Source organism: Acanthopagrus latus, chromosome 2 (assembly GCF_904848185.1).
Source record: "Acanthopagrus latus isolate v.2019 chromosome 2, fAcaLat1.1, whole genome shotgun sequence".
Classification (NCBI taxonomy): Eukaryota; Metazoa; Chordata; class Actinopteri; order Spariformes; family Sparidae; genus Acanthopagrus; species Acanthopagrus latus.
Genome location: NC_051040.1, coordinates 127,113 through 139,764, shown reverse-complemented (window position 1 = coordinate 139,764; position 12,652 = coordinate 127,113). Strand labels below are relative to the sequence as shown.

At 41.9% G+C, this 12,652-nt stretch overlaps 1 protein-coding gene across 3 annotated transcripts; it reads left to right on the top strand.

Moving 5' to 3' along the window:
* Positions 1-475: 475 nt before the first annotated feature.
* Positions 476-10,754, top strand: spint2 (serine peptidase inhibitor, Kunitz type, 2). 3 transcript variants are annotated; one of them, XM_037119729.1, is made up of 11 exons: positions 478-1,195; positions 3,214-3,384; positions 4,247-4,327; positions 4,379-4,453; positions 4,680-4,703; positions 6,641-6,802; positions 6,897-6,953; positions 7,042-7,212; positions 7,577-7,609; positions 7,888-7,996; positions 9,107-10,754. In XM_037119729.1, the coding sequence occupies exons 1-11, from the start codon at positions 772-774 to the stop codon at positions 9,195-9,197; spliced, it is 1,398 nt and encodes a 465-aa protein (XP_036975624.1). In that variant the 5' UTR covers positions 478-771; the 3' UTR covers positions 9,198-10,754. The 3 variants fall into 3 exon arrangements, with proteins under 3 accessions (XP_036975633.1, XP_036975624.1, XP_036975643.1); XM_037119748.1 differs by lacking the exon at positions 478-1,195 and adding an exon at positions 1,755-1,791; XM_037119738.1 differs by lacking the exon at positions 4,379-4,453 and having other exon boundaries at positions 476-1,195.
* The last annotated feature ends 1,898 nt before the right edge of the window (positions 10,755-12,652 follow it).

The following is a 12,652-nucleotide window of genomic DNA, read 5'->3' as shown; positions in this document are numbered from 1 at the left end:
TCCAGCGGTTTCACTCTGACAGCTCATAAACATGTCACCTGGTCGTGACGCACAAATCTGAAGAAATTCCTGATCTACAGAATTGATAACTGTCAGTGCTGCGGGGATCAGTGATGTTATTGGGGATGTCATTATATGAACATGAGCTCCTGAATTAAATTTTGATGAAAGGTCAGGTGATGACAAAGCCAGCCTGAGGCTCTGAGGGGCCCTAAGCAGAATTTGAGTCACCTGTGCTTGACAATTACTGACACAAATATCATACTATAATGTTACATTATAAATTGTATTAATACAGTGATGGATTATGAACTACTGTCCCCCTGGGCACAGATGCATGAGGACTTCACTGATGCTGTTTTACAGTGAGGTCATGTTCAATAAAAACATCAACAACAACGACAAAGGAGAACAAAATTTTACAAATTTAATTTGAATATATTGATTATAATCGATTATTATTTCAATATGAACACATTAAATATTCTGTCACTTGTTAAATATTGGCATGAAGTAACACAACAGAACACAGACGTTTCATGGGGTTTGTGTTGAGGCACCTTCAGGTGGTGGTGACGCAGCCCGGTGGGCGTGGTTAAAGTGACCTCACCTGTCGCGCAGGTAATTTATCTGCGACAACAAAGAGGCACTAAACACGGAAGTCATTTGTCCTCGAGGAGCAAAGAAACAATAACGAGAGTCCAACATCTTCGAGGTTTTTTCACAGAGACCCGATTTATTCCTGTTCAGTTTGAGGTCCAGGTCGTCATCATGAAGATGAAGCGGGTTCGGTCCAGTCTGGTGGCTCTTTGCGTACTCGTCTGTTCTGGTCTGGCTCTGGACTGTGAGCTGGACCAAGTCTCGGATTATGGTCTGAACATGATCTTCCTTGAGTCCGGGCGGCTCACGGAGAAGAATGTGTCCGACTCGGAAGGCTGCAAGGCGGCGTGCTGCGACCAGCCGGACTGTGACTTGGCCCTGGTGGGTCACCCGTCGGACGGAGGGCCGCAATGCTTCCTGGTGGACTGTCGGCACCGGAACGTCTGCGTCCTACAGGAAAACAAACAGTTCAGTGTTTACCGCAAGAAGGGGAACGGAGAGGCCGGCGGAGAGGCGACAGAAGGCGGGGAGAGAGTCCACATCGCCCCGCTGCTGGAGCTGAAGGAGGAACCGAAGGACGAGGAGAGCAACAACAGTAAGCTGGTTATTGATGATAAACAGATGGTTACTGATCTCATTGTGTTTGTATTTGTAAGAAGAGACGAATGAAAATGTTAAACTTAATAAACTGATTAGGTAAATTAATCTTCATCCTTCGTGATAGTCAGATGATGGTGAGGAGATAAGAAACACGTCAGGAATCAATTACTGATAATTGATAAACCAGCTCATCCGTGATGGTGATGTTTATGATAATTCAACTTAGACCAGGTATAATGATTTATATTTTATAATAAATGACAATATAAGAATTCCAATATGACTTCAGTCCTACAACGACCACACGTTAAAGTCGAACCACACACCTGTTGTCCACCTGTTGTTCACCTGTCTGAATCTGGAACAGAAGTTTCTCAATTGTCAGTTGTTTTCCTTTAAAACTTTTTCTTCTGTGGTGTCATTGTCGGAGGTCTGAGAGTCCTGATGGTCACTGACTTCCTGTTGGCTGAAGGTGTGACAGTGACCGAGGTCAGCAGGTGTGTTTGTGTTGAGTTAATGTTTCATAAGAAGTCAACACAGTTTTATTAAAGCTGTTCATCGGCTTCATTATGTGGAGTTGTGTGCGCACAGGTAAGATGGATCCCAGCGGATCCCAGCGGATCCCAGCTGATCCCAGCGGATCCCAGCGGATCCCAGGTCATGTGATCTTCCTTTGATGGTAACTTGAGTTGTAGCAGTTGTTTGTAGGACGTCGGCCATTTTGATTTACTGCAAGCTGGTTTTGCATTGAAACATTTTGAAGGATCAAATAAAAACTAAAGAATATTTAAATAGTTTTTCTTTTAGAGCTGATCAATCAAATGATCAGCAGGAAAATGAATCTGGCATCATGTAAAGTATGTTCCTGGTTGGTGTGAAGACAAACATGAGGAATGCTGCTGGACGTGTCCTCTCACCTGTAGAGTTAAGACTTACCTGTATAGGTGAATCACCTATGATGAACTTTACACCTGTCGGTTTCTTGTGAAACTCTCACAATACTCTTATTTGTTCTTGTTCTTCTAACTGTTCTTTAATACGCAGCAGTGACTTTGTTTACCTGCCGCAGGTGTTCCTGTCAGTTTCCTGCTTGAAAGGATCATTTCAGATTTTTTCACGTCGGTTTTAAAATGACACAAACCGTTGACTTTCGGCAAACTTTTATCATCAGACTGTTGATGTTCTGATTTCCTCCTCTGACATCGTTTGTCACCTTCGTACGTACCTGTCCAGGTAGACAGTGAGTCACCACAGAGAGTTTCTGAGAGTTTCTGGTTGGACCGGTTTGTCAGCTTTCTGGAAGGAAAACAGATGCTGAACGTGAACTCAGCAGTTTGTTCTCTCCCCAGTTGGCAGGCGTTTGCTTCTGGTGGAAGGGTTGGTAAATGAATGAAGTAAAGAGTTGGGTCGAGACCTCTGTGGTTAGCGTAGAGGGGTCGAGACCTCTGTGGTTAGCATAGAGGGGTCGAGACCTCTGTGGTTAGCATAGAGGGGTCGAGACCTCTGTGGTTAGCGTAGAGGGGTCGAGACCTCTGTGGTTAGCGTAGAGGGGTCGAGACCTCTAGTGAGAAGCTGTGAGATCTCTTCTGTCGGCACTGGATATAAAAGAAGCGCTGATCTGACAAACAGCTGCTGGTGCTCATGAACATGTTCAGTTTATAACATTGTTCACTTCATCACACTTTATTGTCTCCACTCTTTGCTCAGCAGACGTTCATTGAAACTCAGTCACAGGCTCCCGTTGGTCAAATAATTTGTTGTCATTGAGGTTTTCTGTTCTAATTAGAAAACATCTTTCACACGTGGACCTCACACACTGATGCACAGGAAGGAGACTGTCTCTCCAAGAGAAAATGATCAAATCTGTAAAGTTAAAATCTGTAAATTGAATATTAACAGTCAGTAAAATCCTGCAGCTGTGACTGTAGCAGCCGTGCACATGCTGTCTGCTAACAGGCTGTTAGCATCAGCCGCAGCTCCAGGATCAGCGTGTTGTCTGTTTGTCTCCTTCAGTTCGTTGTCGTCTGCCGCCGAAGGTCGGCTCATGTCGGGCCTCCTTCCCCAAGTTCTTCTACAATGTGACCAATCAGAGCTGCCAGAAGTTTGTGTACGGTGGCTGTGAGGGCAACAACAACAAGTTTGACACTCAGGACGAGTGTGAGACCGTCTGCAGTGGCATCTCAGGTAACACACACACACTCAACATGTCTGAAGTCAGGTTGATCGCTTTGGCATTTTCCTGTGTTTTCTATGTGATTGTTGATCAAATTCAAACTCTCCTAATTGATTCCAAATCATGATTGATAGCCAATCAATACCAAACAGTCCCCACAGTGTCCCCTGAAGGAAGATGTTCAGACTCTTCGACTGATGTTTCATGAATTTAATAAATCCATTCATATCATGAGATCTGTGCAGGAAAACCTCTTGTTACAATCACATGACTGTCTACCACTGACTCTACTGTCACACTGACAGTACCATAACTTTATGCGTTACATTAACGCTCACCTTGAACATCCTGTTCATTTGCACATTTTCATTTGCACATCATTCTTGTAATTGTTCACTGCCAGCTGGTCTGCTCCTTTTATCCTTTTACCCAAAAAACAGATTGTGTATATATATTTATATTGTATAGTTATATTTTCTACTTTTTAAAATAGTTTATATTGTTAATTTGTTATATTTTCTATTCTTTAAATAGTTTATATTGTTAATTTGTTATATTTTCACTTAATAGTTATTTGATGCATGCACCAATATCACCACAACAAATTCCTCGTATGTGTAACATCGTACTTGGCAATAAAGCTTTTTCTGATTCTGATTCTGATTCTGAGATGCGCTGGATGATTCTCACACACTCTGAAACTAAAACAAACATGTATTAAACCACAAAATACCATCCACACGCACCCCCGAGTGTCACATCCAGCAGGTGCGCCAAGAGGAATGCACATTCGATCCAGTGCCATGTTGCTGCGGACGATCACGTAAGCTGGTAATCTGTGTGTGTGTGTGTGTGTGTGTGTGTGTGTTTCAGGTCCAGTTCTTCCTGTTGACTCAACTCCTCCTCCTCGAATTCCTGTCAAAGCTGCTCGCATGGTCCCTGTTTTCAACACAGGTAAATCCTCTCTCTGACCCGTCTGTCTCTCTGACCTGTCTGTCTGTCCAGATGTGTCTCAGGATGATGAAGCTCCAGTTGACTCTGAGCCTGCTGCTACAGAGATTGTTGAAGTTCAAGAGAAAGGTCTCACACACACAAACAAACACACACACACACCTGGACACACAGATAGAGGAGAATTAATTAATTGATCAGTTGATCAGAAAATGAAGACGTTATTTTGTTTTGTTTTTTCAGCTTTCTGATATTATATCGGCGATGAATTGATTGATTGCTTGAGAAAAAAGTGTGTGACAAAAGAGTGTGTTTTTGTCTGTGTGTTGCGCTATATCTTCTGCTTCTCTTACAGAAATGACGGCTGAAAACTTTGCTGGTAAGTTGAACATCTGATCTGTAACATGGTGTCATCAGGTTGAACTGTGTCTCAGTTCAGAGGTCACAGCAGCTAATCAAAAAACAGAAGAGCTTCAGGAGATTGAGGATAATCATTATAATCCAGCACTTTAACGTAAACGTGTGGCCCCTTGTGACTATGCTTGAGTGGGCCCCTAAAAAAACCCCATAAAAACTAAAAACATTTTTTATTCTGAAGCGTTGTCGGGCGGTCAAATCAAATCATATCAATTTTATTTATATAGCCCAAAATCACAATCACATTGCCTCGATGGGCTTAACAATCTGTACACTAAACAACATCCTCTGTCCTTAGACCCTCGATTCAAGTGAGGAAAAACTTCACATGTTGATGGGGAAAAAAAACAATGTAGGAAACCTCAGGAAGAGCCTTAGAGGAGGGATCCCTCTTCCAGGACGAACAGACATGCAATAGATGTCGCGTGTACAGAAAAGTGCAACAAATCACAGTTTGCAAGTTACATTAACAGAAAGTCTGATACAAGTTATATGTAAAGTGAGTGGTCTGCAGTCTGCAACATGTGTCTCAGAGGCTCTTTACACCTGCTGTTATCACCTTATTTATTAGCTTTGTGATCAGATGACAAGTGGAAGCTCTCAGCTCGTCTGTTCACAGGCATTAAAATGCGTCTGACAGACCACCTGGATCTCACTTCCCCACTGACGAGCAAATACAATGCGCACATCATGTCAAGACTGGTAGGACAGAATTGTAACCGGTACATTTACCGTCCAACACTTGCTAGATAACACACATTAAATCACATTTATTTTTATGTGGGAAACTGCTGCTACACATAAACACACATCATGAGTGATTCAGCTGCTGTCTGTGACTCTGACTCCTCCTCAATCAGAATCAGAAATCCTTTAATGTCCCACAGACGGGGAAATGTGTAATTCTCATTACTCTGTCTCAGAGTGCAGGAGTTCATAATCACAGGTACTGTCTGTAAAAAGTCCACTCAGACTCTTGAGGACAAAACAAGCTTTTCCCTTACAGCCAAATTATTTTTATTTCAAGTTATTTCAAGTAAATAAATTGTCAGTTGTGATTAACGTTCACAGAACAACATCAGCAGAATCCCATCCCGCCCTCTTCAGGTCTAGACTGCGTAGTGTTTATTTTTAGTGACCAGAAGCCCCGACAGTCTCTCCTGTGCCATGCTGCTTCTCAGATACGTCTTAATTAGTTTAAGTTTTGTAAAGGAGCTTTTGGCGCTTGCGACAGTTACAGGTAGAGTCAGAAATAATTTAATAGCCGTGGCGACATCAGGCACACTTGGTAATATGGAGTGGTACTTTATGAATAGAGTGTGTGCCAAATCTTGAGATGAGCCAAGCTCGATTTCTTTTATGGTGGACGCTTCTAAATGAAAGAACATGTTCTGCATAATCTGCAGACAAGTCATCTTTGTATTGGCCCTCTCAGGCACTTGCTGATGTAAACAGTTCACCATCGGATTTTAGTCAGAGTTCTTGTGGGCGTAAAAACCCAAACCTCCATGCGGCTCTTGCATGCCCTGAAACCTGTGTTACCTGCACAATGGCAGTGTCTAGAGCTGCGTCAAATGCTGACACTTTGAAGTGCTCCTCTGCATTTGAGCCTTTCACACTCGCATAACTCATCAAAATGTCTTTTGTGCCCCCCCTGCAGCCCCCTCACCTCAAGGGTGTACTGGTATATAGCCCAGTTATAATATTATAATCATTATAATGAGCAGCACAAACAGAAGATCAGCCCTGATACAAAGAAAACACATGACAGGAAGTCTTCAGCCAAACAGACCTCCATCTTTCTTTACTTCCATCCTTGTGCTGAAGAAAAGAGCTTGTGTGGATCTTGATTCAAACATGACATAAATCTACAAGTGTTTGTATGGCGTGTCCAATCAGAGCATTGTGGGGCGGAGCCTGAAGTGGGTCCCTGCCGAGCGTCCTTTCAGCGCTGGTACCACGACAGAAAGAAAGGTAGCTGTCAATCATTCATCTACGGAGGCTGCAAAGGAAACAAGAACAACTACGACAGCAAGGAGAGCTGCATGGCTGCATGTACAGGTGAGATACACACCTGTGTGTACCTGTACAGGTTACATGCACACCTGTGTGTTCGTGTGCGTCAGTGTTCCAGCTGTTCTCTCTCTTCCTGCAGTCTCAGTGCTTCCCTCCTCCAAGAAATCTGGTGTTGAAGATTCTACAGAACACAAAGGTAAACAAATGTCCTGTGACCTGTCTCTCTCTGAATCTGTCTCTCAATGACCTGTCTCTCTCTCTGTGACCTGCCTCTCCCTCTGTAGGCCGCTGTGTGGGGGCCCCTGACTCCGGGCCCTGTCGTGCTGCCTTCACCATGTTCTACTACGATGCGAGCACCTCCACCTGTCAGACGTTCATCTACGGAGGCTGTCGAGGCAACAACAACCGTTACAGCAGCGTGGAGGAGTGCATGGCGAGCTGTGGACCTCCAACCGGTAAACTTCATCATAATTATCATCATGTTCTCTTATATAATGTGTATAATGTCATGTCATTGTCCGAACCGCTTATCCCTTTCCATGGGGTTGCGGGGTGTTGCTGCTGGAGCCAATCCCAGCCTTGTCTCAGGGCGAGGGCAGAGTACTCCCTGGATAAGTCGTCAGCTCATCGCAGGACCCTTACTAGTGAGCAATGTGGGGTTCAGTGTCTCGCTCAAGGACACTTCGACATGCAGCTCAGCCCTGCCCGGAGCTGGGATTTGAACCAGTGACCTTCCGATCACTAGTCGACCTGCTCTACCCGCTGAGCTACAGCCGCCCCGTTTAATGTGTATAATGAATATCTTTTTTCTCTCTGCAGGTTCCATTGATCTTCGATTTGAAAGATCTGAAGGTTAGTTCGCATCTGATCAGCCCCAGTCAGAGATCAGTAACGATCTTTAGAATAAAGTAAACATTCATCATCAATACATTTGAGTGTGTTTGATAAATGTCAACTGTTTTAGTCACTTCCTCACATTCGGACTGAAGCTATAGAAAACATACCGCTGCTTCAATAACACCTCAAACACTTCCTGTTCTACAGTAACACCGGTGTGTGATGTCACCTGTGTGTGATGTCACTAAATCTTTCAGTGTGTAGCTGAGTTTAACACTATCTTCATCCTCCAGGTGTCTTCCTCTTTGTAGCCCTGGGGACCGTCTCTGCTCTGATGCTGCTAGTGCTCATCATCATAGTGCTGAGACGCCGCGGTCGGTCCCGCCGTCTGTCCTCCATCAGGTAACACTCAGCTGTCGCTGACTAACTGATGTCACTATCAACAGGTGCACTTCAGTCCCCTGTGTCACAGCAGCGCCCCCCTCAGGCATACATACATACATACATACATACATACATACATACATACATACATACATACATACATACATACATACATACATACATACATACATACATACATACATACATACATACATACATACACTAAAAAATTAAGGCAACCCATTAATCACATGTCAGATCCTGAGGAAAGACTTACTTGAAAAGCTTTACTGAGTGTATCATCGTGTAACTTGTTGAGAACTAAATCATGTAACAACCACAGTCATCAACACACTGAGGGCTGCATCAAAATCACAACGACAATCAAAGTACAATCAAAGTCAATCAAAGTAAAAGATCCTACAAGAGCTGGACTACCTGTGCACCCTGACCCTGGCAGCAGGTACCGCCTCATGGTACCAACAGTGACAAGGACACTAGCAGAACACAAAGCTAGAGAAGAATCAGTCAGGAAGGTTCAGGAGAGAGCAACTATCTGTGGCCACCACATGAAGAGCGGTTCCCTTTTTGGAGGTTGTCTTGCTTTTCCCTCTCCACTACACATGTTGTCACTTTCATTTGCACCAAACAGCTGAAACTGATTCACAATCACTTGTTCCCAAAATGGACAGATTGATATCCCAGTACTTAAACTGATTTAATGTTAAACTGTGAAGATTAAGTTGTCCCTTCATTTTTTGAGCAGTTGCATATAGTTGATAGAGCAGCATCCCGTGTGCAGAGGCTGTGTCCTCGCTGCAGCAGCCCCGGGTTTGAGTCCCGGCCCGGCGCCCTTCCACTTCAAATTATTATTATTATTATTATTATTATTATTATTATTATTATTATTAATGATAATGATGACAATAATAATAATAATAATAATAATAATAATAATAATAATAATAATAATAATAATAATAATAATAATAATAAGTATTTGATCTTTAAGTAAATGGTCAGTTTGTTTTTGTTTAGTCGTCAACAAACCAGACTTTTCTTCGTCTGTGGTGGAAATGAAGATGTTTCAGATGTGATCAACTTCATGTGGGGATTGTTTGTCTGCAGTGATAAAGAGGAGCTGCTTCCTGAGCCAGATGAGCAAACCTCTGTGGAGTCTCTGAGCGTCCCCGACAACCCCAAACCAGACAAGGCCTGAGGAGACCCTGATCCACCAGAGACCACCGAGGGGTCTGTGTGGAACTCCACCTCAGAACTGATTGATAATGATGTTCTTCCTGCGATCAATATTGACTCCATGCAAAGATATGCATGATCTCAGGATCAACATGCGATTCAGTGCTGTGGTGTTTGTTTTAACTATGATAGAGTTAGTCATCATCATCATCATCATCATCCTCATCCTCTCTGTGGGTTGAAGGAAACCATTTGTTACTCCTTTAAATTAACGTAATTAACTTTATCTTTATAGACTGTCTCTGGAACGAACCTGATCATTCAGCTTTTATTGATCAATCAATTATCGAACATTTACTGAACTCGACTTCTGTTGAGTGATTCCTCTCTCACACATTTAGCAGCTGCTTAGCTTAGCTTAGCATAAAGACTGAGGGACTAAAGTACATCAACAGATATGATTTATATCATATATATTGTGTGACATGAATGTTAATTTATGAGGTTTCTTAATTAGAAGTGTGACTGTCTGACGTATTTTAGAGTTAGAGGATTTTGTATAAATTAACTTTTTTTAAAGGTCCAGTGTTTGTGTAGGATTCAGTGCCATCTAGTGGTGAAGCTGCACACTACAACAGACTAAGCTAAACTAAGCTAAGCTAAGCTAAACTAACCGGCTGTTGGAGAAGAGTCGGTCTGAACATCAGCAGAAGAAAGAGTTGAGTAAATGTTGCGTTGTGCATTTAATGAAGTGTCCAGGTTAATGTTGGAAAGATGATGATGTCACAGGTGTAGGTCTGTAGTAACGTTTCATAATCATTTTAAAGTTCATGTGTTTGTTTTATTATTTTTCAGGTTTTATTGACTCATTTTATGAAACTGCTGATTATATATTAAGTTTAGAAACAGAAACTGAATTAAATCACTTTAAATCATCTGAAGTCTTAAAACTGGAAATCTTTTTTTTTTAATATTTTCTTTTTCTACTTCGACCACATCAACAACCTGAAGGCGTCACACTGACATCAGTTTATATTTGATGGATGAAACAGTTGAATGTGTTTTTATGAGCACGATGTTGTGAAGTGTCCGTTTGCCGTCTTCGATACAGTTTCATATTCAGCCAATGAGGAGAGATGATCTTCCTGTCGATCCTGTGATCAATGAAAACATGTTGACCTGCAGTTTGTTTTGTCTCCATTTTAAGTTATTGATTATCAAATCAAAAACAGAATTAACAGTTTAGAAGCAGCAGAGCGGTCTTCATTTCCCACAATCCACCACTGTGAGTGAGCGCCCCCTGCAGTCACATGAACAGTCTGCACCAACTGATCAATAATTCTCTTATTTTACTTTAAAGAAAAATAGAAATCAAAAGTTGATTTTAATTTGGTCAGAAAGAATAACATAAAAAACAAACTGCAGATTATTGATCAGTTATTGATCTGTTACATCATGAAAACTGAAGAGCTGAAATATGATCAATCAATAAGTGAAACTAATTTGTTAATGATGTGTTTGATGAAGTTTTTTTTTATTCTTGCCTGTCAACACTCAATAAAACTTTATTAACACTTTATTTACCTGTTGACATTTTTCAACTTCTCAACTAACCCTCATGTTGGTTCTGAACTTGGAGTAACATTTATTGATCTGCAGGTTTATTGTTACAGACAGACAGACAGACACACACACACACACACACATACTGAGACAAGATTGAACAGGATGACAGTCACATGACCGACATATATTGATATGAAAGACACAAAAATAAGGTCAAAATAGAACAAAACTATCTTTTATATCTCGGTTACTCCACCATGTTGTGTTTCTACAGGAGCTCAGAATGGACAAACCAAACACTGACTGCAGAGGGACTGGGGCGAGTGAGATGAGGGGTGTGTAGTTGGTTGCAGTGTGTAGCCTCACTACTAGACTGTATCCAACACGCACCTTCCCTTGAAATAAAGGTTAATAAATACAAAATGTTTGATTTCATCAATAATAATAATAATAATGGATTGGATTTGTATGGTGCTTTTCAAGACACTCAAAGTGCTTTCATCAACTCAAAATACTTCAGACAGTCAAACTTAAAAAAAAATTAAGACAACAGTTTGTTTTTACCTCATTGTTCAACATTAAATTTACACAGTATATATAATATATATTTATCTGTTGAAGAACTTCAGTCCCTCATGGAAGCTGACACTTATGTGAATGGCTAGTGTTGAGACGCTGACATGTCAACTGGACTCGGGACTATGTGTCGGACACAATAATCTGCAGTGCGGTGGCCCACAGGGAACAGTCATGGCCCCTTTCCTGTTCACCAAGTACACTGCAGACTTCTACCACCAATCACCCCACAGCTGTCTACAAAAGTTCTCTGACGACTATCGTCGGCCTCATCAGGGACAACGGAGCCTACAGAGAACTTACTCAGGACTTTGTGGACTGGCACCAGCAGAACCACCTCCAGCTCAACACCTGGAAGACACGAGCTGGTGGTGGATTTCTGCAGGCAGGTGAACATCCAGCGAACACTGACATGGTGACATCTTACCTGGGAGTTCACCTGAACAATAAACTGGACTGATCACACTGCAGCAACATATGAGAAAGGTCAGAACAGAGTCCACCTGCTGAGGAAGCTCAGGTCCTGTGGACTGCAGGCGGACCTCCGGACCTCGTTATGACTCTGTGGTGGCATCAGACATTTTGTATGGAGCAGCAGCATCTCAGCAGCAGACAGGAAGACAGATGGCCCGGTCCATCCTGGGATCCTCTGGACCCGGTGCAGGAGGTGGGAGAGAGCAGGATGATGGACAAGCTAATAACTACTGCTGGAGCTGGACCAACAGAAGTAGAAAGAAGGACCCTGGACAAACTGCTGTCCATACTGCACAACACCTTCAGGGGAGGATGTTCAGTGGCAGACTGCTGTCCCAGTCCAGCTCCACCAACAGACTCAAAACTCTTTCGCTCCCCTCACCATCAGACTGTACAACAGCTCTCAGTAAAGGCAGGGAGGACAATAGATAATAGACAATGGACAATTTCTACCTCTATTTGCAAATCCATTTGCACTGTTAACTGTTTGCACTGTCTATTGTTCATTTCATATATTATATATAATACTTTATATTTTATCTTTTATTTTATTTTTAATTCTATTCTTAAGGTTAGCATTTTTAATTTTAGTTTAATGTATGTTTAATGTATGTTTTGTATTTTGTATACTACTGGATACTTGAATTTCATTCGGGATAACTAAAGTATCTATCTGTCTATCTGAAGGAGAAGTACCACAGGTCCAAGCGGACCTTTCACGTCCCATATTAGTTATTATTCAACAACACACTGTTCACAGTGTAAAACATGATGTATATACAATGTATATGAGTCTAATTCTATTTCTTACCGTTTGTATTATAGTGTTTATTTTTACTATTATTATTGTTTATTAATATT

What these genes read in the sequence shown, in the direction of transcription:
- spint2 (XM_037119729.1), top strand. Translation starts at nt 772, where the DNA reads ATGAAGATGAAGCGGGTTCGGTCCAGTCTGGTGGCTCTTTGCGTACTC. An exon ending in TGTTGAAGTTCAAGAGAAAG is followed by an intron (nt 4,454 to 4,679) that starts GTCTCACACACA and finishes CTTCTCTTACAG; the next exon opens with AAATGACGGCTGAAAACTTT. An exon ending in CGCCGTCTGTCCTCCATCAG is followed by an intron (nt 7,997 to 9,106) that starts GTAACACTCAGC and finishes GTTTGTCTGCAG; the next exon opens with TGATAAAGAGGAGCTGCTTC.